The sequence below is a fragment of the Culex quinquefasciatus genome, chromosome 3, assembly GCF_015732765.1.
Source record: "Culex quinquefasciatus strain JHB chromosome 3, VPISU_Cqui_1.0_pri_paternal, whole genome shotgun sequence".
Classification (NCBI taxonomy): Eukaryota; Metazoa; Arthropoda; class Insecta; order Diptera; family Culicidae; genus Culex; species Culex quinquefasciatus.
Window position 1 is genome coordinate 24,305,318 of NC_051863.1, and position 23,381 is coordinate 24,328,698.

General features: G+C 32.9%; 1 protein-coding gene across 4 annotated transcripts in view; it reads right to left on the reverse strand.

Annotated features, from left to right (window-relative positions):
- The window catches only part of LOC6052432 (very low-density lipoprotein receptor), a 550,801-nt gene that overhangs the window by 2,202 nt on the left and 525,218 nt on the right, over positions 1-23,381 (reverse strand). For 3 of the 4 annotated variants that reach the window (XM_038261675.1, XM_038261678.1, XM_038261676.1), the window contains one exon: positions 17,334-17,486. In XM_038261675.1, the coding sequence (XP_038117603.1) occupies positions 17,334-17,486 (153 nt within the window). Of the gene's footprint in view, positions 1-12,420; positions 12,644-17,333; positions 17,487-23,381 lie in introns of all 4 variants that reach the window. The other variant, XR_005278328.1, reaches the window with a different exon arrangement.

The following is a 23,381-nucleotide window of genomic DNA, read 5'->3' on the forward strand; positions in this document are numbered from 1 at the left end:
GGCCTATCTACAATCACTTAGCTTAGAACATCTAAGTAAAGTAGTTACTTAGGAAAGTCTGCAACTTACGTTCGTCATCCACAATCAACTTAGAAAACTTGCTGGGCTGATATACGTTGCTATGCAGTTGTTTGTTTACCTTTGATATGGAAACGTCAACTTACCGTAGATTTTGAAATTTTCCAAACCAAACGTCAGTTTCTAATTTGATTACTTTTCCATTGTAGAAACTCAGATTCATTTCCATTGATTCAAATTCCTAAGCTAAGTGAAATTTTCTAAGCTAAGTGATTGTAGATAGGCCATTAAGTATATTATTTACAAGTTTACACCTTAATATTAAAAAAAAAAACCCCTACATCAAGGAATTTAAAGTCAAGGTTCACTAGATAGCACAAAAATAACTTAAAATGGGGTGACTTTGAGCCAAGGGGTGACATTGTGCCAAATTTTACGATTTTATAATAGCCAGATAGCTTAACACCAAGTTCGATAAGCTTGAATTGCAAAGTATAATCGTTGCAAATATTGTTCTTAGATTATGTCCTCTGACATAAAAAGTTCAATAAGTACGAAACACTAAAAAAATAGATAAAATAGATAAAGCTTTAGTTTCATAAGCCTTACCGTTTGACCCCGACAAGAGTTTTAGGACACAAGTCACATTGAAAACTTACCTCGCCTATACATACTTGACTATATCGGGTTCGGTGTTAGAGTGTTAAACGTGGTTGCCTCTCACCCCAGTTTGGTTGGTAATGTTGTAGAGCGAACAATTTGATTTGATTTGATATTTAACTGTACTATTTTCATGTTTTCATAAGATATGCCAAGCTTGTTAAAAGATCGATTGTGTTTTTACATTGGGCAGAAGTAGGATTTGTTTTGATGAATACATTATTAGTGAACGTTCTTGATGATCAATAATATGTTTTATTGAATCCTAACTATGAGTGTATCAACATTATTTTATTCAATTATAAAAAGTTATTTTATTTTATTTTTTTTATTTTATGACGATAACTGCAATGTTGAAAAATAATTGGTTGGTTTGAAATATTAATCCTGTGGGAAGTTGTGCCATTAAACTTTTGCTAAGTATAATCATTACTCAGGACCACAAAAATAGATGAGCTAAATGATAGCTGGAGTACTCTCCGGATTTCATTCGTAAGATTGAAATTTGTAAACGTTTTAAAACAAAAAGAACAATTTTATTCTAATTGCTATGTCACAAACTTGCCACGTCACAAAATTTGTTTCCTAATATTTTGATTGATTTATTTAATTTCAGAAGGAATTGATTCAGAACTGAAAAACGTGAGCATAATTTTCAAATTTGGAGGATTCCAGGAGATTTTAAATTTATTTAATTAATTAAATTTTAAATCAACAGGCTTTATTCAAACAGAATAAGCAGATTTGCGTAGCAATATCATCAAATTGCTTTGTGGGAACATAAATAGACCAAATTAATCCGTCTACAAGTAAATAAATTAACACAAAATTCAAGCTTGTCAAAGAAATCTTTATGCATTTATTGGTACAATGTCACCCCTTGGCACAAAGTCACCCCATTTTAAGTTATTTTTGTGCTATCTAGTTTTCCTTGACTTTAAATTTCTTGATGTAGGAGTTTTTTTAATATTAAGGTATAACCTTGTAAATAATATACTTAAGTCACTTAACTTCGGCTTAATCCGGCTAAGTCAGTGCTGTTAATCGTTTTTATATCATTCTGCTACAAGTTAATACCTGCCGTAGAACGTCGGCCGGCGGTCTGGCAATCTTCATCAGGAAGGAACTACCCTTTGCAGTAACAGCTAACACAACGAACCAAGGCTACCACCACATCGCAGTCAAACTCCACGCGGGAAAAAATCAAGTTCTCATTCATGGGTTTTACCGTCCACCGGACTTTGATGCTGTTCACCTTGCCTCATCCATTGAAGCGATCCTGGCGAATGCAGATACAGCGGACCCGTGTCTCTTAGTGGGTGACATGAATCTACCGGTCAACAACCCTGAAGCTAGAGACGTTCAACAGTACACACAGCTGCTAAATTCGTATGGCATGGCGGTGACTAACTCTTTTGTTACAAGACCCAGCAGCACCAACATCCTCGACCACGTGGTTTGCAGTGTGGCGAACTCATCCCGAGTTTCCAACTATACGATGGATTGTGACCTGAGTGATCACAGCTATGTCCTTACAGTGCTTAAACTCAAGATGGAGCAGGAACGGCGCACACTAACTAAGACTTGGACTAACTATACAGCTGTGAATGATGAATACCGATCATTTCTGCAAGAGTACCAACTAGACTTACTGGTACCAAACGAACGTCTGCAAGCCATAACAGAACGCTATGCTCTTCTAACAAAGAAACACACGCGAACGACGACGGTGGAGGTCAAGGTGAAGCATAACTGTTGTCCCTGGTTCAACTACGACATTTGGAAGCTGAGCAACATAAAGGACAAAGTGTTGCAGAAATGGAAGGCCAATCGACTGGATGAGGTTCAAACCGAACTCTTGGCTCGTGCAAATCTAAAGCTGAATGAAGCAAAGCGTAAAGCAAAGGCGAACTACCACTCGAGGCTGTTCTGTACAAGCAACCCAAAGCTACTCTGGAGTCGAATCAACGAGGTTCTAGGAGGTAAGTCGAAGGCAAACTCCAAAGTGCAGTTAGAAGTAAACCATGAAATCGTGGAAGACCCAAGCAGTGTCTCTAACATCTTCAACGACTACTTTGCCTCAGTGGGTGTTAATCTCGGCAGCCAGCTGACTTCTGACGGCAACATACACAAGTTTGGCACGATGAAGTATGCTACGCGATCCCTGTTTCTTCGACCAGTTACATCACTTGAGGTCCAGAACATAATTTTCGCACTAGACCCCAAAAAGGCGCAGGGTTATGATGGTTTCCCGGTTGCTGCCCTAAAAAGACATAGTACTCTTCTAGCAAGTGTCATCAAGGACTGCTTCAACGAGTGTGTCAGTCAGGGGGAGTTTCCGGCGTGCTTAAAGAGAGCTTTGGTCCACCCCGTCTTCAAAGGAGGCGACCCGACTAACCCGTCAAACTACAGGCCTATCTCAGTGCTTCCTGTCTTGAACAAGGTCTTCGAGAAGCTGCTTTTGCCAGAATCTACAACTTCCTAATCGCCACTGAACAGCTATATCGCCATCAATTTGGCTTCCGTAAGGGTTCATCGACGGAAGTAGCCATACTTGAGCTTGTTGACGAAGTTTCCAAAACACTCGATGATAAACTGTCTGCTGGCTCGATCTTTTGGACCTCTCCAAAGCATTCGACACGATAAACCACCAAATGTTGCTGAAAAAGTTAGAGTCGTGTGGATTACGCGGATTACCGAACGCCCTTCTACAAAGCTACCTGTCCGACCGCATACAGCAAGTCGTCGTGTCTGGAATCCGCAGTGAGATCCAGTTTGTTCGTTGTGGAGTTCCCAAGGAAGCGTTCTCGGACCGCTACTGTTTCTGATCTACGTCAACGATATGTCTAAACTGCAGCTCCACGGTAAGACCCGACTCTTTGCCGACGACACCGCCATTTCGTACGCATGCCCATCACCGGTTGTAGTAGTACAACAAATGAAGGAAGACATGGAGTTAGTGTTCAACTACCTGGAAAACAATCTTCTGGCTTTGAACCTCAGCAAAACTAAAATGATGATTTTAGATTTCTGCATTCACAATTGCCAGAATATCCCTCACTTAGTGTACGCAACACAGTCATCGAAGAAGTAGCATGTTTTAAGTACTTGGGCGTCTACCTCGACAACCGATTCAACTGGGACAATCATGTGCGGCAAGTTATTGCAAAGTGCTCATCACTGTGCGGAATCCTCAGGAGACTGTCTAGAAGCGTCCCACACCATGTGCTCCTGGAAATCTACTTAGCATACATTCACAGCCGTTACCGATACGCCATTGCAGTTTGGGGCTCGTGTCCCAAAGTCTACTTAAAAGAACTTCAAGTGCAACAAAACCGCTGTATTAAGGCTGTCTACAAGCTACCCTTTCTACATCCAACACGTGAACTCTATTCAATGCCACAGCACAAAATCCTGCCAATGTATGGCCTCTACACACAGTCAGTCGCAGTAATTATGTACCGGATCTTAAACAACGTCAACATTCATCACAATTGGGAGTTTGAAGCTGCTATCCACGACCACTACACCCGAGGATCAACTGATTTAAGGAGGACAGGATTTCGTACTGAACTAGGAAGAAGAAGATTCAAAATCCGAGGACCAACCCTATACAACGAACTCCCGGAAAACATGAAAGAAGCACTCACAGTCAATGAATTCAAAAGAAAATTAACAATTTATACACGTGAAAATTTAAACAACTTTATTGTACGTTAGATCTAAGCGATGAATTGAATTAAAATAATAAAGTGTTACCAGCTACACACCACAACACACAACACAACACGACACAAGAAAACACAACACCCATAACATAACATAAAAACCCTTTAAAAGAACTAATGTTCACTAGGGGAATTATGGAATGCATTATGAATTGAAATGAAATAAAGATTATTATTATTATTATTAAATGTTCTAATTATAATACAATTTAAAACCATGATCAGTAATGTTTTGGAGTTAAAATATTGAAACTTTGATCTTTTTCTACGCATTTTACATGTGATTTCCCCTTAATTTCTACACGAAACACTAAAACTGACCGTATTCAAAATTTCTGCCGGCAAATATTTTGAAACTCGGCCCAGAGGTGCAGAATGGTCCCAGGAACCATGTCCAATCATTGGTTTGGGTGGATATTTTTTATTTATAATAACGGTCTGTGGGGGACCCGTGGATATATTATTGAAAATGTTTAATAACACGCTAATAAGAGGAAATGTTATACATTTCAAAAACTCTCCAAATAACAAAATTTGTTATTCGTTCGGTATACTGACTTAGAAATAAAATTACCATAAATCGCACAAATGGAAAAGTTTCTAAGTGTCCATAACACAATCTGTTATTATTTTTTCTTTTGTTAAATATGTTTAGATCTTTGGGATAATTTTGTCTAATTTCGTCGGGGTCATTATTTTGACCTGAAAGCTAAAATTATTCTAAAAAGTTGAAATTTTGGAAGTTGATTTTTTTTAATTATTTGATATACTCACTAAGGGACTTTGCCAGAATTGACTAGAACTATGAGATAATTTTGACCAATTTCGTCGGGATCATTATTCAAAAGTTGAAATTTTGAAAGTTGTGTGTTTTTTTTAATTATTTGATATACCCCCTAAGCGATTTTACTAAAATTGGCTAGAACTAAGAAATAATTTTGACCAATTTCAACCAATTTTTCCCACCTTGTTTTTTTAAAGAGGTTTTATTTCAGTAACCCGTTGTGCGACCAATAATGTTCAAAATGAAAAATATAGAAAAATATATTTTGCCTAAATGTCAATATTCTGATTCTCACTGTAAAAAAGAAAATTCGTAAAATTTTGTTATCTCTTTGAAATAATTTATTTTGAAATTTTAAAATCAACACTTAATTTTGAAACGAGATGAAGATTCAATGTAACGCCCAGTTAAATGTAGGTCTTGATTTTTAAACTATGACAACAATCGCCGATAACGGACGATAACTCATTTTAAAAATCTTTCTTAAATTGACTTGATCCATCATTGGCATGTTAAATTTCAAATGCATTCACTTAGAACATATTTTTTGATAATGTAGTAAGTTTCAAAGTATTATTACAATTTTTTTTACAAAATGCCGTATTTTTAAAAGTACTCAAATTTTTTATAATTTGCAATATGGGTATCAAACGATTTGAAATTTGGCATGAATTTTCACTGTTTTATAGTTTTTTGAAAAAAATACTTAAATTTTCATAAAATACCGTATTTTCTTTAAAATACTCAATTTTTTATAACTCGCAATATGGGTACCAAACGATTCGAAATTATGCATGTATTTTTACTGTTTTATAGATTTTTGAATGAAATACTAAAATTTTAACAGAATACTGTATCTTTCTTCAAGTACTCAAATTAACTTAAAATAATTTGCAATATGGGCATTAAAAGAAGCGAAATTTTACCTGCTTTTTCACTGTTATGGATTTATTTTATTGAAATACTAATATTTTCACAAAATACCGTATTTTTTTAAAATGCCTAAATTTTCATAACGAAGCGACATTTTTCAGTGTATTAGAGTTTTTTTTTTATTGCAACACTCAAACTTTCACAAAATACCATATTATTTCGAAAATACTCAATTTGGTCAATTTGATTTGAAATTTTTCATTCCTCCTGTTTTAGATTTTTTTGAATAAAAAAACTAAAATTTTCTCAAAATACCGCATTTTCTTAAAATGCTCTGATTTTTATAATTTGCAATATGGGTTGATGCCGATATTGATACGAAGCGTAATTTTGCCTGTTTTTTTCACTGTTTCGAGTAAATACAATATTTTGTGAAAATTTTAGTATTTCATTCAAAAAAATCTAAAACAGGAATGCATGAAAAATTTCGAATTGCGAATTTGAATTTTTATTGTATTTTTGAGGAAATACGGTATTTTGTGAAAATTTGAGTATTTCTCATAAACAGTTAATTTACATAAAAAATTCGAATCGCTTGATACCCATATTGCAAATTATAAAAAATTGAGTATTTTCGAGAAAATAAGGTATTTTGTGAAAATTTGAGTATTTTTCGGGACCATCCATAAACCACGTGGATACTTTAGGGGGGGGTATGGCGATTGTCCACGATCCATACAAAAAGTTTTTTTGTATGGACAATTGTCCACGAAAGGAGGTGGGGGGGAAAGATTCCCAAAAAAGTGTCCACGTGGTTTATGGATGGTCCCTTCACAAATCTCTTAAACAGTTAAAATACATGCAAAATTTTGAATCGTTTGATATCCATATTGCAAATTATGAAAATTTGAGTACTTTAAAAAAGAATTTACGATAAGGTCGAATGGACAAAAGGTCGAATGCCAAAAGGTCGAATGGACAAAAGGTCGAAAGGACAAAACGTTGAAAGGACAAAAGGTCGAATTGAAAAAAAAAAATATTTTACTAAACACAACTTTTGATGTTAGCCTAAATACACAAATATTGGAAAACAGCTATGGAAAGGTGATTTGAACGTTTTTCTTTAATTTCACTTCTAAATTCTTAAAAATTTAGAAGTCTTCTAAATATAAAAATGCCCCCGGATTGTTGGAGATTTTTGAAAGGGAGAGGGGTGGGGGTTTATTTTTGAATATATAAATATTTATGATCGTTTTTTTAAATATACAGCTATGTTTTTTGAAGTCATCTATTGTTGCTAAGAAACATAGATTTTCCGATTTTTTTTAAATTTGAAAGAATGTACAAGTTTCTAAATTATTCCAACGATTTGTATAAATGAAACAAAAAACAAACAAAATATTTTTTTAAAAGAACCGCTAGTATTTGAAGGAATGGAAAAGAAAAATCACAAAATCATTACGACAATAGGTTTTATAAAATAAAATAAAAACTAAAAAAATATGTTAGGAGTCATCACCCCTGAAGAGAATATCGTTGTAATCGGTTTGGAGCATGGTTCCGAAAGTCATTCAGATCCTGCTGGACACTTGCCTGGGAAAGCAACTTGCTGGTGTTGTTTGGTTGAAATTTGCGAAGAACCTTGTTTACAATCTATACAATAGTAAAGACACAGTTAAAATAATTAAAAATGCAACTTAATCGCAAATTTGTTCCTCAACATTCGCCCTGCTTTGACAGGTTCAATCCTAAAGTGCACAATTTATCACCACGTCGACATTTACTGTTTCAACAATTTTTCAAAAAAAAAAAACGCAAATCTCTTCCCCTGTATTTAAAGTCGGTCAAATCAGAACACCTCTCCACATATCGCGCACAGTTCCAAAATGTTGCGGCAAAACTGCCCCTGCCCCGTCATTAATTTTGTGCAAACATTCGCATGGGAGAGTTCACCGCGGTTCGTCTCCGGGGTCGCCGAGGACCTTCTTCCAGCCAGGCGGCAAAATTAATGAGAAGTTTTCAAAAAATTGATTTATCTTTCAACGCTGCATTTCACTGCCGGGTTCGGCCCCCACGACGCGGACGAAACGAGATTTTGACCCTTTTCGCTAATTTCGAGGAATCAGTCATTTTTCGCGCCAACACTTCTTTGGGTTATTGGCGGTGGTCGGTTGGTTGTGGCCCAAATCCCGTTAACTGCAGCAGCTTTTTTTTATTAGTGTTCTGGGGGATTTTGGGACCTCAGACGGGGTCATCGCAAAAAGGTTCAAATATTTTTGAGGGGGGATCCATGAAAATGCAGCGAAATTGAGTTATTTATGATAACGACCGGCGGAACAATACTTTGGAAGGGGATTTGGGGGACTTGAAACACTGACCGACTCGTATCGGCAGGTTCATCAAAGGAAAGGATTTTGTTTTATGTTTCGCATAGTCGGGGCGAAATTTTGAACTTATGAGTTCTTAGAAGTGCCTAAGGCTGATGTTGGGAGGTACATTGTATGTTCTTCTTATTTTTAAACAAATCAAGAATAATCTGAGCAATGAAGACACTTGAGGACAATTAAAGCCAATTAAAGCTAATAAAAGACATTTTAGGACAATTGAAGATACTTAAAGAAAAAAGAAGCCAATTGAAGAAAATTAAAGCCAATAAAAGTCATTTTAGGACAACTTTAGATACATAAAGAAAAAAGAAGACAATTGAAAACAATTGCAGACAATTAAAGACAATTGAAGGCAATTAAAGACAACTGAAGAAAATTGAAAACAATTGAAGACAATAAAACAATTCAGACAATTGTTATCGGTTAAAAAAAATAAGACAATTGAAGACAATTGCAGACAATTGAAGACAATTGTAGACAACTGAAGACAATTGAAGACAATTGAAGACAATTAAAGGCATTTGAAGACAATTGAAGACAAAAAAATAAAAATTAAGATAATTTTAGATAGTTAAAGAAAATTCAAGACAATTAAAACAATCAAAGACAATTGAAAATAATTGAAGACAATTGAGGACAATTGAAGACAACTGAAGACAACTGAAGACAATTCAAGACAACTGAAGACAGCTGAAGACAATTGAAGACAATATTTTTTTATTTTTTTTAGATAGTTAAAGAAAATTGAAGGCAATTTAAACAATCAAAGACAATTGAAAACAATAAAAGAAAATTGAAGACAACTGAAGATAACTGAAAACAATTTAAGACAATAAAACAAATAAATGACAACTATAGATAGTTAAAGAAAATTGAAGACAATACTTTTTTTTAATTTTTTTAGATAGTTAAAAAAAGTTGAAAACATTTAAAACAATCAAAGACAATTGAAAACAATTTAAGACCAGTGAAGACAATTGAAGACATTTTTTTTAATTTTTTTTTGATCGTTAGAGAAAATTTAAGACAATTAAAACAATCAAAGACAATTGAAAACAATTGAAGACAATTGAGGACAATTGAAGACAACTGAAGACAACTGAAGACTATTGAAGGCATTTTTTTTAATTTTTTTTAGATAGTTAAAGAAAATTGGAGACAATTAAAACAATCAAAGACAATTGAAAACAATTAAAGACAATGGCAGACAACTGGAGACAATAAAACAAATTAAAGACAATTGAAGACATTTGAAGACAATAAAAAAATTCAGACAATTGTAGATAGCTAAAGAAAAATTAAGACAATAAAAGACAATAAAAGACAATTGAAGAAACTTGAAGACAATTGAAGACAATTAAAGGCATTTGAAGACAATTGAAGACAACTTAATACAACTGAAAACAACTAAATTCAATTGAAGACAATCAAAAAATTGAGACAATTGTAAATAGTTAAAAAAATTAAGATAATTGAAGACAATTGCAGACAAATGAAGACAATTGCAGACAACTGAAGAAAATTAATTAAATTTAATACAACTGTAGATAGTTAAAGAAAATTGAAGACAATTAAAGACAATCGGAGAAAATTGAAGACAGTAAAAAAAATAAGAAAGTTTTAGATAGTTAAAGAAAATTCAAGACAATTAAAACAATTAAAGACGATTGAAAACAACTGAAGACAAATGACAAGTGAAGACAATTGAAGACAGCTGAAGACAGCTGAAGAAAATTGAAGGCAATTTTTTTTTCAATTTTTTGTTCGATAGTTAAAGAAAATTGAAGACAATTAAAACAATCAAAGACAATTGAAAACAATTGAAGTCAATTGAGGACTTTTGAAGACAACTGAAGACAATCGAAGACATTTTTTTTTATATTTTTTTAGATAGTTAAAGAAAATTGAAGACAATCAAAACAATCAAAGACAATTGAAAACAATTAAAGACAATTGAAGAAAATTGAAGTCAACTGAAGACAATTGAAGACAATAAAACAAATAAATGACAACTATAGATAGTTAAAGAAAATTGAAGACAATTGAAGACAATTGAAGACAATTGGAGACAATTGAAGACAATTGAAGACAATTGAAGACAATTGAAGACAACTGAAGACAATTGAAGACAATTATTTTTTTTTATTTTTTTAGATAGTTAAAGAAAATTGAAAACAATTAAAACATTCAAAGACAATTGAAAACGATTGAAGACAAGTGAAGACAATTAAAGACAATTGAAGACAATTTAAGACAACTGAAGACAATTGAAGATAATAAAACAAATTTAAGACAACTGTAAATTGTTGAAAAAATTTAAGACAACTGAAGACAATTGAAGACAACTGAAGACAACTGAAGACAACTAAAGACATTTGAAGACAATTTTTTTTAGGCAATTGGGTACTAAAGCCCTATGTCAATTTTTATGTAGAACGGTAAAAAACACGATTAAAAACCATTTCTGATCACTTTTTTTCATTTTAATGCAATTTTTTTTGACAAGACAACATTTTTTCGATGGATCAACTATGGTCCCCTTGGAACGAGCTGTCAAGTAGGAGCTTTTCTGTCATGAAGGACCGCGAGGTTAATTTTTCAAAATTGATTTGAAAATCCATTTTAAACTCTTTGTGGTCGTACAAAGGGTCATTGTACTCAGAAAAATAAGCTTTATCGCTGTAAAAAATAATATCAGCAATCTAGGCTTCATTTTAAGACCCAATTGTAGATAGTTAAAGAAAATTGAAAACAATTCATATAATTAAAGACAATTAAAAACAATTGAAGACAATCGAAGATAATTAAAGGTCATTGCAGACAATTGAAGACAATTGAAAACAATTGAAGACAACTGAAGACATTTTCGGAATTATGAAGTTCTGTTTCACATCAAAAACTGCATATTTTCTTTTTTTTTGTAAGAACTGCTCATATTTGAAAGAATGGAAAAACTCACAAAAAATACGACAAACAAGAAAAGGTTATTTTTAAAAATAAAAATAAACTTCCATAATATTTTAGAAGTCAAACTTTTTTTCAAAGCGCTGCTCATATTTTAACGAATGGAAAAACTCACAAAAATATAACGACAGACAAGAAAATGTTGTTTAAAAAAATGTAATAAAATCATGACAAATATTTTAAGAGTCGAACTTATTTTTGAAGAACTGATCATGTTTGAAAGAATGGAAATCTTCTCAAAAAATGGTTTGGAAATTATTCTGTTTACTAAAAAAAGAACATTACTGAAAGGATGGCTAAACCAAAAATCAGTTTTGTTTGTAGATTGTAGATTGTTTTAGAAATTTATAACTATAATCATTTGTTTATTTTTTTACATTCGACGTTTTGTCGCACATCCTTTAACAAAATACGGCATTTTGTGAAAATTTTAGTGTTTATACTTTGAAACTTACCACATTAACAGAAAAATACTTACTAAGAGGAAGATTGAAAATTCAACATAATTGGGTTGGTTTCAGCCAATTTTTGAAATATATTAAATATAAGTTATCGTAGATAAAATGATCGCCGATAGAATTATCGAAATAACGATAACGATAGATCATATTTATCGTCTGTGTTTTAAACATTTTAAGATACATTTGTTTCGACATTTCGATGATCAAGCTTGAACATTGAAATTTAGTTTATAGAGTACTAAAACGTACTTTGCTAAAATTATTTGATGAACAAAAGATATCAATAAACGAATCTTATGATACAATGCAAAAGCAAAATTAAACATGCCGTGACACAAAAAACCTCAAAATCTACCATCATCTACCGACTACCAGGTGTCTCCACGAAAAAAAAAAACCCTCCTTCAATGGAGTCACACGGTGCTCTAAAACGGCCTACTTCGACTCTACACCAAAATCTCTACTACTACCAGCATTCAGCAGCCACTCAGCAGGCGTTGGTGGTGGTGGTGGTGCAAATGGCGTGCAAATGTGTTAGTGCTTACCTGGACGAGCGAGCGCGCGCCCACGCATTCTTTGTTACTTTGGCTTGGTTGGTCGCTCAACGCCTACTACTCAACGTTCGGTGTGTGTGTGTGAGTTTGTGTGAGAAGGGTGATGTGTTTTGTGGTTTGTGGGTGGTGAATGCTATTGTTTTTGTTTGCTTCAAATCGTCTCTGACTTTTACTTTTTACTCTTGTGCAGGGATTTTTTTTAGTGTCTTATTCGCTTCGATGTGGGTAAACAAAACGCATTGTTTTGGGGGTTTTGCTCGGTGGGGAGGCACACACACACACAAAGTGGCGTTAGTGTGAGGAAGTGAGTGCCAATTTGTTAGTATGTTTTTGGTTCGTTTTGTCAAAAGGGGAAATGCGTGGAAAGTAGGCGTTGGATTTTCATTTTGTTACAAGAGAAGAGAAAAAAGATATTAAGAGAAAAGAACGATAAACGACATTACTATACAACAGTTTACAACTCTTTTGAATTGGCTTCGTAAAGCGTCGGATTCCTAACTCGCATTAGACTATTTACTGCTCTAGGTTAGTTTTAAAACGGGTGCCTCGGACTAGTATTAAAGGGTGCTTCAAAAGCTTAGGTTAAATCTACTTTTGATATTTATTCCTACGGTTTTTTTTGTTTCTTTTGTTTAGTTTCTAGTACAAAACCAACTTTTGGCCTCCTTGGATCAGTTGATTTATTTGGCACCAAAGTTGCACCAAACAAAAATGAGGTACTGCGAGAGAGGGTTGCTTTGATTGGATTTGCAATCTAAAAATAAGAAAACTTGCTCAAATGGTTTCGCAATCGCTGAGAAACACAACTGCGAAAAGTCAAAGTCAGCTCTCCTTATAATGCAAGAAAGAGGGAAAAAATGACACAAGAATAGTCAACACAAGCTGCCATAAACAATGTGCCACTTTGAGCTGAGCTTTTTTTTCGTTTGTTTATTTACCTTCCGCGCAGAGACACACAGTCAGTGCAAGAAAATTCCGCACCAGCAGCATTTGCATTCGGAGAAGCTTGCAGATTTTGCATTTTTCAAGACTCTCTCTCTGGAAGTCGGTACAACATTTCAAACATTTGCCTGACTCATCTCTGGAGAAATGTATTTTTTTATAAATTTAAATTGCAAAATTAAAAGCATTGAAGGATTGTAAGAATTCAGAATTTAGAAAATATCTCATGTAAAAAGCCAGAATTGTTGAAAATTTAATGTGTAAATTTACCTCTGTTTTAAGTTATTTCACCTATACTTATGTGTAAAAATAAAATTTCATAGATAAAGATGACAAATTCAAGCCACTTATGTAAATTTTCTCAATTCCAGATGTAAAATAACAATTCTTTTTGCATCAATTTTTTCAAAAAGATTAATCAAAAAGAAATATCAAAAACTTTTTTTGCTTTTTAAGAATTTAGAAAAAAATGCTTTTCCAAGACATAAAAAAAAATCCTCACGTGGCAAACACACGGCAAAGTTGCCAGTTTATCTTTGTTTTCTACATTGAAAAAGACTGTCAAATTATTTTCTTAAGATTCAAACATTTTCAGAATGTATTTTGTGTGAATTTGAGTTCTTGTAAAAAATACAATTGTAGAGTTATTGTTCTACTGAAAGTTCAACTTGAATACAAAATATATGAAATTGTAAATTTTAAGAAAGTCCATACAAAAAATGTCATAGTTTGATATCAATATTGGGACCAAAAAAATATCAGTTTATAAATAGTATGTTATATTTAAAAAAGTTTATCGGTCTTAAATCATTAGTTTTTATTTTCACTTTTTTTCAGCAAATTTAGAAAATTTGAGTAACTTATTAAAATATTATCAGCTTTACGTAAAAATCCGATTAACTCATCAAAAAGTATTTAAGCAATTCCTCACTTGTTAAATACACTGCAAAATTGCCAGTTTATCTACATTCAAAAAGACTTTCGAATTCTTTTCAAAAGTTTAACATATTGTCTTAATGTATGTTATGAAAATTGGAGTTCTTTCAAAAAATACAATTATTATCCAAAAATTTCAAGTTATATAAAAAATAAAATTACACTTAATTTTAAAAATTGTTTTGAGAAAATCCATGCAAATATTTTTTTTGATTATTTGAAGTGTTATTAATATACAGTTTTTCACTTAAAATTTAGGTAAATTGTAATAACCCTTTATTATTGGCCACCATTAGAAATCCATTATTCAAATAAAGAATATCATCACAGAAAAGTTTTTGTTCATTTATCCTTTGTTTTTTTATTTCCATTTTTTTAAATCTCACCAAATTATCGGATATTTTGAATTTTTTTGTAATTTATTAAATTACTAAATTGATGAGCGTTGGTCGAAGAAATTAAAAAAAGTGATGTCATTATTCTTTATTATTTACACCAAGGTTGGTAATAGATATTTATCGTCTGACGATAACGATAATGGTTATCGTTATCGTTATCGTCGAGACTATAACGATAATCTATTGTTATCGTTATCGTTATTTCGAACATTCTATCAGCGATAATCATATCGCCGATAATTGACGATAATTCATTTTTAAAATCTGTCTAAAATCGATTAATTCAACCATATCATTTTCAAATTTTCAATGCTTTTTCTGAGAACATATTTTTTGAAAATGTAGTAAGTTTCTGGGTAAATTATGTACAAAAAATTGTTCACAAAATACCGTATTTTTTCGAAAATACTCCAATTTTCATCATTTGAAATATGGGTATTAAACGAAGTCAAATTTTGTATGCTTTTGCAATTCTTTGGATAGTTTTTTGAAAATTCTATTTTTTTTACAAAATACCGAATTTTCTTGAAAATAATCAATTTTTTAAACATGCAATTTGGGTACCAAATGAATTTTAATGTTGTATACTTTTTCACTTTATTAGAGTTTTTTTTGGGAAATATAAATTTTTTCACAAATTCACGTATTTTTTTCGAAAATTATTAAATTTACAAAATATGCGATGTGGGTATCAAACGAATTGAAACTTTGAAAGCTTCTTCACATCTTATTAGTATTTTTTGAAAATACTAAAATATTCATAATTTGAAACATGGGTATCAAAAGAAGCGACATTTTGTATGTTTCTTTCACTTTATTAAAGTATTTTTGTGAAATACTAAAATTTTCACAAAAAAAATCGAAAATACTTAATTTTTATAATTTGAAATATGGGTATCAAACGAAGCCAAATTTTGTATGCTTTTGCAATTCATGGTTTTGTTTTTGAAATTTCTAAAATTTTCACAAAATACCGTTTTTTTTCGAAAATAATTTATTTTTCAATATGTAATTTGGGTATCAAACGAATTGAAATGTTGTATACTTTTTCGAAATTTTACATGCTTTTTCACCATATTTGTATTTTTTTTTTGAAAATACTAAAATTCTCACAAATTACAGTATTTTTTGAAAATACTCAATGTTTCAAAGTATGAAATATGGGTATCTAACGAAGCGGAGTTATGTTTGCTTTTTCAGGATAATATTTTTTTTTGGAAATTATTTTAAAAAAATCACAAATTGCCGTATTTTTCGAAAGTACTCAAATTTTCAAGATATGCAATATGGGTAACAAACGAAGTGAAATTCTGCATGCTTCATGCATACATTCAAATTAGTACCCATATTGCATATCTTGAAAATTTGAGTACTTTCGAAACAATACGGTATTTTGTGAGAATTTCAGTCTTTTAAAAAAATATAATCAGGTAAAAAGCATGCAAAATTTCGCTTCGTTTGCAAATTATGATAATTTGAGTACTTTCGAAAAAAATACCGTATTTTGTGAATAATTTTGAGTACATATTTTACTTTGAAAATTACTAGATTTTCAAACAATATGTTCTTAGTGCAGGCACTGAAAATCTTACATGATATGGTTGAATTAATTGTTTTTAGAAAGATTTAAAAAATGTGTTATCGTCTATCGCCGATAGAATTATCGAAAGAACGATAACAATAACGATAGATTATCGTTATCGTCCCGACGATAACGATAGAACGGTCGTTATCGATGACAAACTTGATTTACACATAAAAAGATGTAAATTTACACATTTTTCTAACATTATCATAATTTTGTACTGTTTAGTTCAATTTTCGAATTATTTTAAATCTTTGAGTAAAACAAAAGTTAAAAAAAATCGTTACCTGTATAAAATTGTTCAGTTAGAAAATTTAAACTGCACGAATAAATAAAATCATTACATGGATTTTTTTTTGCAAAACTCCAGAGAACCACCCAGCTTTCTTTTGTGCTAGCTCATGCAAGAAATTTGCGAATGCAAATGTTTCACCTTGGCCACTTTTGCTGGGCAAATTTTGTTTCTCAAGGACTCGAGGACCTCTGCTGCTTGCTAAGGATTTTGCAAGATTAGCGTTTCCTTTAGTTTTTTGGGATGCTACTGTTTGCTCAACTTAATGTTTGCAGTCCGATTTTTGCAGCTGAGGGGGTATTTTTCAAGAAATTTCTAACGTTTACTCGTTTTTGGCCCAGGTGGCAGGTAAAAACCGCCATTTTTCATAACTTCCAATTGGTTGCTAAGTACCTGTGGAGATTGCGATAGCGAGGTCCCCCGCGCCTGCTGTGACCAAAAAAGAAAGAAAAAAAAAAGTTTTGTGCACAACACAAACAGTTTTCTTCCTAATTAGCTGGCCCACTCACAAAAGCAACACATTGCGCAGTGTTTACATTATTTTTAATTGGCGAGGATTTTATCTCATGTTTTGCACCTCATTTCGCATCCAATCCCTCTCTCTCTCTCTCGCAGTACCACTTTTTGTTTTGTTTGCTCTCCCTCACGCGTAACCAACTTAAGAGCTTTAGAGGTTAGGTTTTTTTTTGTTTTTAGTTTTGTTGCCGTCTTATCTGATGCTGACCGAGTAGTCCCTGGCCAGTGCTCTTACCTCCTCGCCGACGGTGCTCGGGTACATGCGGCTGCTCGGCAGGTTCTTCTCCAGGCTGAACTGGTCCTCGGTCGTCTTCCGGTACACCGGGTTGTCAAAGTTCATCGAGGTCGAGTTCCGGTGCACGTGGTGCCGGTAGACCATGTACGCGACCTAGAGGGTGGACAAATGAGGAAAAACAAAGTTTTGTTATTTGGTTTGTTGAAGATTGCGTGGATTTAGAATTATATTTCATTACAATATTATGGAGACGCACGATATATCATTCATACTGATGGAAACTCACTATATTTTATTTATATTATTTGAACGCTTCTATGACTTATCTGAATTTTTGTTTACTGTTGCTGACAAATTGCACAAGGTTCAGTTGCCAAATTGCTTATGCGCTCTTTTCAAATGTCATTACTGATATAAAGCTATGAATTCATAATTTCCAAAGAACAATTGCCTTAAATTGCACAATATTTCTTTTTTTTATTGTAAGAAAAAAAACGAGGGTCGTATCGAAAACTAGACGATATAAAGAACCAGAGGAAAAATGTCGAAATCTAAACAAATATTTGTTTGCATAAATAAAACAAATACTAGAATAAATAATGAAAATTAAAAAATTTAAATAACAAGCCATGACCATAACTTTGAAAGAAAAAAAGTGTTTTGAAATGCATTTTACACCTGCCCAATTTTCAAAATATCAAAGTATTGTATTTTTTTTTGTCGAAAATAAAACTGTTTGCAGTATTTTACAACGAAATTTCACAAAAAATTAAATACAATATGTTTGATTGATCTCAAATATGCTAAATATGATTTTTAACGCAGGAAAATGCAATTAAAATTATTTTAAGTTCATAATAATTATTTTTCCATAAAAATTTTGAAGTTTTTCGAAAAAAAATATTTTTGCCCCCTGATTTTTCAGACCGTTTTTGAAGAGGGCGACATAAGCTTCAAAAATATTTGCAACGGCCTTAAGTAAAAAAAATAAAATTTAAGATATTGGTAAGCCAAGTTTAAAAAAATCAAATTTGAAATTATGAATGGAACGAATGCCAAATTATGGTAAAGTGTGAATAATAAACTATAATAATAAAGAAATTATAATTTAGTGAGAACTGTAGGCAATTTATGATAATTTGAATATTTAAAAAAATATGAAATGTTTCAAAATTCAATACTATGGGAGCGTTCTTTAATTATGTAAAGCAAAAAAAATCATTCAAACCCCCTTCGTAACAAAAATTCTATTCAAATTTATAGAGTATTTTTTAAAAATATGGTAATTTAAGATTTATAAGAAAAAAAATAAAAATACGGTACTTACTCAAAATTTGAGTATTTTTTCACGAAATTTTTGAAAATTTTGAAATATATATGAAATCTTGTGTCCTTGGTATCTGGTTTCGAATTTGAAATTACTTGATATTTTAGGAATTTGTAACAGAAAATTCTATTAAGATAACAACACGTAAATTATGAAAATTTTAGTTTTTTTTTAAATAAATACGCTATTTTATGATTTAGCAACAAAATAAAAAAAACAGAGTTTTGTTATTTTTTCATAATTTTATTATGTAATTAAAAAAAAAATTGTGATCTAATTAAAATCTATTTGCAAATTATACTAATTTTAGAATAAAAAAAAACTGTTTTTGTGAGATTTTTATCAGTTGACACAAAAATGATACTTTGGAAAAGTTCACGAAACTTTGCATAGTATTCGTATACAACGAATATTGTAAATTATGAAAATTAGAGTTATTTTTTAAAAAATATAGTGTTTTGTGAAAATTTTACTATTTTCAACTACAATTCGTGAAACTGTCGCAATCTTCTTTTAGTTTTTTTTAAACGTTATTTAGTGAAAACTAACTCTAAAAATTGTGATATAGAGAAAATCTTTTATGTATTTTATTTTTAAGAATTTAAAAAAATTCTAGTTTTATTAAAATTCCTTCATTTTGCTAAATTACGAGCATTTTACGCTAGAAATTGTTATACAGTGAAAATATCTTTGAAATTCAGCATCGTTGGACAGCCATGCTTCAAATTATGTAAATTTATGTATTTTACAGAAAAAAAAGAATTTAAAGAAAAAAAAAAAAATTTACACCGAAATTTGTAAAACAGTGAAAATCTATGAAAAAATACTCTGTCGTTTGGTAACATATGTGCAAGTTGTAAAAACTAAATTATTTTAAAAATGTGTCATTTTTTGACACGCGACTTTTATACTCAGCAAATCCACGTCAATAGGGTCCAAAAGCCCTTTGTAAATTTGTATGCATAACGGTTTAAAACACGATTAAAACCCATTTCTGATTTTGTCTTCAATTTAATGCAAAAAAAAAAAAAAATTGACAAGACAACATTTTTTCGATTGACCAACAATTGTTCCCTTTGAACGAGCTGTCAAGTAGGACCTTTTCTGACGAAAAGTTTTTTTTTCACAATTTTTAAAACTCCATCCAAAATCTTTTGCGTCATAAAAAGGTTCATTCTACTCAGAAAAATATCACTGTAAACAATAACATCATCAAATTATGCTTAATTTTGGAACCCAATTCAGCAGGGCTCCGATTTGGTTCAAATTTGGTTTGAAAGTTCCCTGGGCAAAATAATTAGACATTTATTTATTTGTTTGACAATTAGGGTGGTCCATAAATTGCGTTTTTTTTACTATTTCTGCAAGAACCATATTTTTCAAAAAATGTTATCTCCGGAACGACTTATCGAATTATGGATATAGTAAGTAAATATTTTGAAAATACCTAGAAAATATTTTCATGTGTGAATCGAATCAACAAATAAAGCAATCATTTGATCTGTAAGTGTGAATTCAGCTTATTTTAAAAAAAATGTCTTAGTATGTTTCATTGAAAGCCTGACTAATTGCCTTTTTTTGCAACGTGTTGAGTTAAAGTTCAGCCGTTCTGGAGGTATGATTTTTGAGAAAAAAAACTAACTTAATCCACCTATGTGGTTGGAGCCTTCCTCACAACAATGGCTGTACACAAGTTTCATCTATTTTTTAGATCCGGCTTCCAAAAAGTACATCGATATCACTTAAGTGGCCATATCTCGAGACAGGGTTGCCAGATCTTCAATGTTTCGGGCTCGTTGGAAAGGTTTTTGATAACCTAACCAACAATAGGACGGATAGTGGATCCGGACATAGTTTACATACATTTAAGTGAGATCCGGCTTCAAAAAGTACATCAATATCACTTAAGAGGCCATATCTCGAGACAGGGTTGCCAGATGTTCAATGTTTTAGACTCGTTGGAAAGGTATTTTGATAACCTAACCAACGATGGGTCGGATGGTGGATCCGGACATAGTTTACATACATTTAATTGAGATTCGGCTTCAAAAAGTACATCAATATCACTTAAGGGGCCATATCTTGAGACAGGGTTGCCAGATCTTCAATGTTTTGCACTCGTTGGAAAGGTCTTTTGATGACTTAACCAACAATAGGTCGGATGGTGGATCCGGACATAGTTTACATACATTTAAGTGCGATCCGGCTTCAAAAAGTACATCAATATCACTTAAGAGGCCATATCTCGAGACAGGGTTGCCAGATCTTCAATGTTTACAATGTTTGTAGACTCGTTGGAAAGGTATTTTGATAACCTAACCAACGATGGGTCGGATGGTGGATCCGGACATAGTTTACATACATTTAATTGAGATCCGGCTTCAAAAAAGTACATCAATATCACTTAAGGGGCCATATCTCGAGACAGGGTTGCCAGATCTTCAATGTTTTGGACTCGTTGGAAAGGTCTTTTGATGACTTAACCAACAATAGGTCGGATGGTGGATCCGGACATAGTTTACATACATTTAAGTGAGATCCGGCTTCAAAAAAGTACATCAATATCACTTAAGAGGCCATATCTCGAGACAGGGTTGCCAGATCTTCAATGTTTTGGACTCGTTGGAAAGGTCTTTTGATAATCTAACCAACGTCGGGTCGGATAGTGGAGCCGGACATAGTTTACATACATTTAAGTGAGATCCGGCTTCAAAAAAGTACATCAATATCACTTAAGAGGCCATATCTCGAGACAGGGTTGCCAGATGTTCAATGTTTTAGACTCGTTGGAAAGGTATTTTGATAACCTAACCAACGATGGGTCAGATGGTGGATCCGGACATAGTTTACATACATTTAATTGAGATTCGGCTTCAAAAAAGTACATCAATATTACTTAAGGGGCCATATCTTGAGACAGGGTTGCCAGATCTTCAATGTTTTGCACTCGTTAGAAAGGTCTTTTGATGACTTAACCAACAATAGGTCGGATGGTGGATCCGGACATAGTTTACATACATTTAATTGAGATCCGGCTTCAAAAAAGTACATCAATATCACTTAAGGGGCCATATCTCGAGACAGGGTTGCCAGATCTTCAATGTTTTGGACTCGTTGGAAAGGTCTTTTGATGACTTAACCAACAATAGGTCGGATGGTGGATCCGGACATAGTTTACATACATTTAAGTGAGATCCGGCTTCAAAAAAGTACATCAATATCACTTAAGAGGCCATATCTCGAGACAGGGTTGCCAGATCTTCAATGTTTTGGACTCGTTGGAAAGGTCTTTTGATAATCTAACCAACGTCGGGTCGGATAGTGGAGCCGGACATAGTTTACATACATTTAAGTGAGATCCGGCTTCAAAAAAGTACATCAATATCACTTAAGTGGCCATATCTCGAGACAGGGTTGCCAGATGTTCAATGTTTTAGACTCGTTGGAAAGGTATTTTGATAACCTAACCAACGATGGGTCAGATGGTGGATCCGGACATAGTTTACATACATTTAATTGAGATTCGGCTTCAAAAAAGTACATCAATATTACTTAAGGGGCCATATCTTGAGACAGGGTTGCCAGATCTTCAATGTTTTGCACTCGTTAGAAAGGTCTTTTGATGACTTAACCAACAATAGGTCGGATGGTGGATCCGGACATAGTTTACATACATTTAAGTGAGATCCGGCTTCAAAAAAGTACATCAATATCACTTAAGTGGCCATATCTCGAGACAGGGTTGCCAGATGTTCAATGTTTTAGACTCGTTGGAAAGGTCTTTTGATAACCTAACCAACGATGGGTCGGATGGTGGATCCGGACATAGTTTACATACATTTAATTGAGATTCGGCTTCAAAAAAGTACATCAATATTACTTAAGGGGCCATATCTTGAGACAGGGTTGCCAGATCTTCAATGTTTTGCACTCGTTGGAAAGGTCTTTTGATGACTTAACCAACAATAGGTCGGATGGTGGATCCGGACATAGTTTACATACATTTAAGTGAGATCCGGCTTCAAAAAAGTACATCGATATCACTTAAGTGGCCATATCTCGAGACAGGGTTGCCAGATCTTCAATGTTTTAGACTCGTTGGAAAGGTATTTTGATAACCTAACCAACGATGGATCGGATGGTGGATCCGGACATAGTTTACATACATTTAATTGAGATTCGGCTTCAAAAAAGTACAACAATATTACTTAAGGGGCCATATCTTGAGACAGGGTTGCCAGATCTTCAATGTTTTGCACTCGTTGGAAAGGTCTTTTGATGACTTAACCAACAATAGGTCGGATGGTGGATCCGGACATAGTTTACATACATTTAAGTGCGATCCGGCTTCAAAAAAGTATATCAATATCACTTAAGTGGCCATATCTCGAGACAGGGTTGCCAGATCTTCAATGTTTTGGACTCGTTGGAAAGGTCTTTTGATAACCTAACCAACGATGGGTCGGATGGTGGACCCGGACATAGTTTACATACATTTAAGTGAGATCCAAATATATGTGAAAACACATTTTTATACATAACTTTTGAACTACTTATCGAAACTTCAATCTGTATAAAACTCGATCTATGGGACCCTAAACCAAGTCGAATGCAACAAGTTCGGGTCAAATCGGTTCAGCCAGTGCCGAGAAACATGAGCTAGTTTGTTGGTCACATACATACATACACACACATACACACACACATACACACACACACAT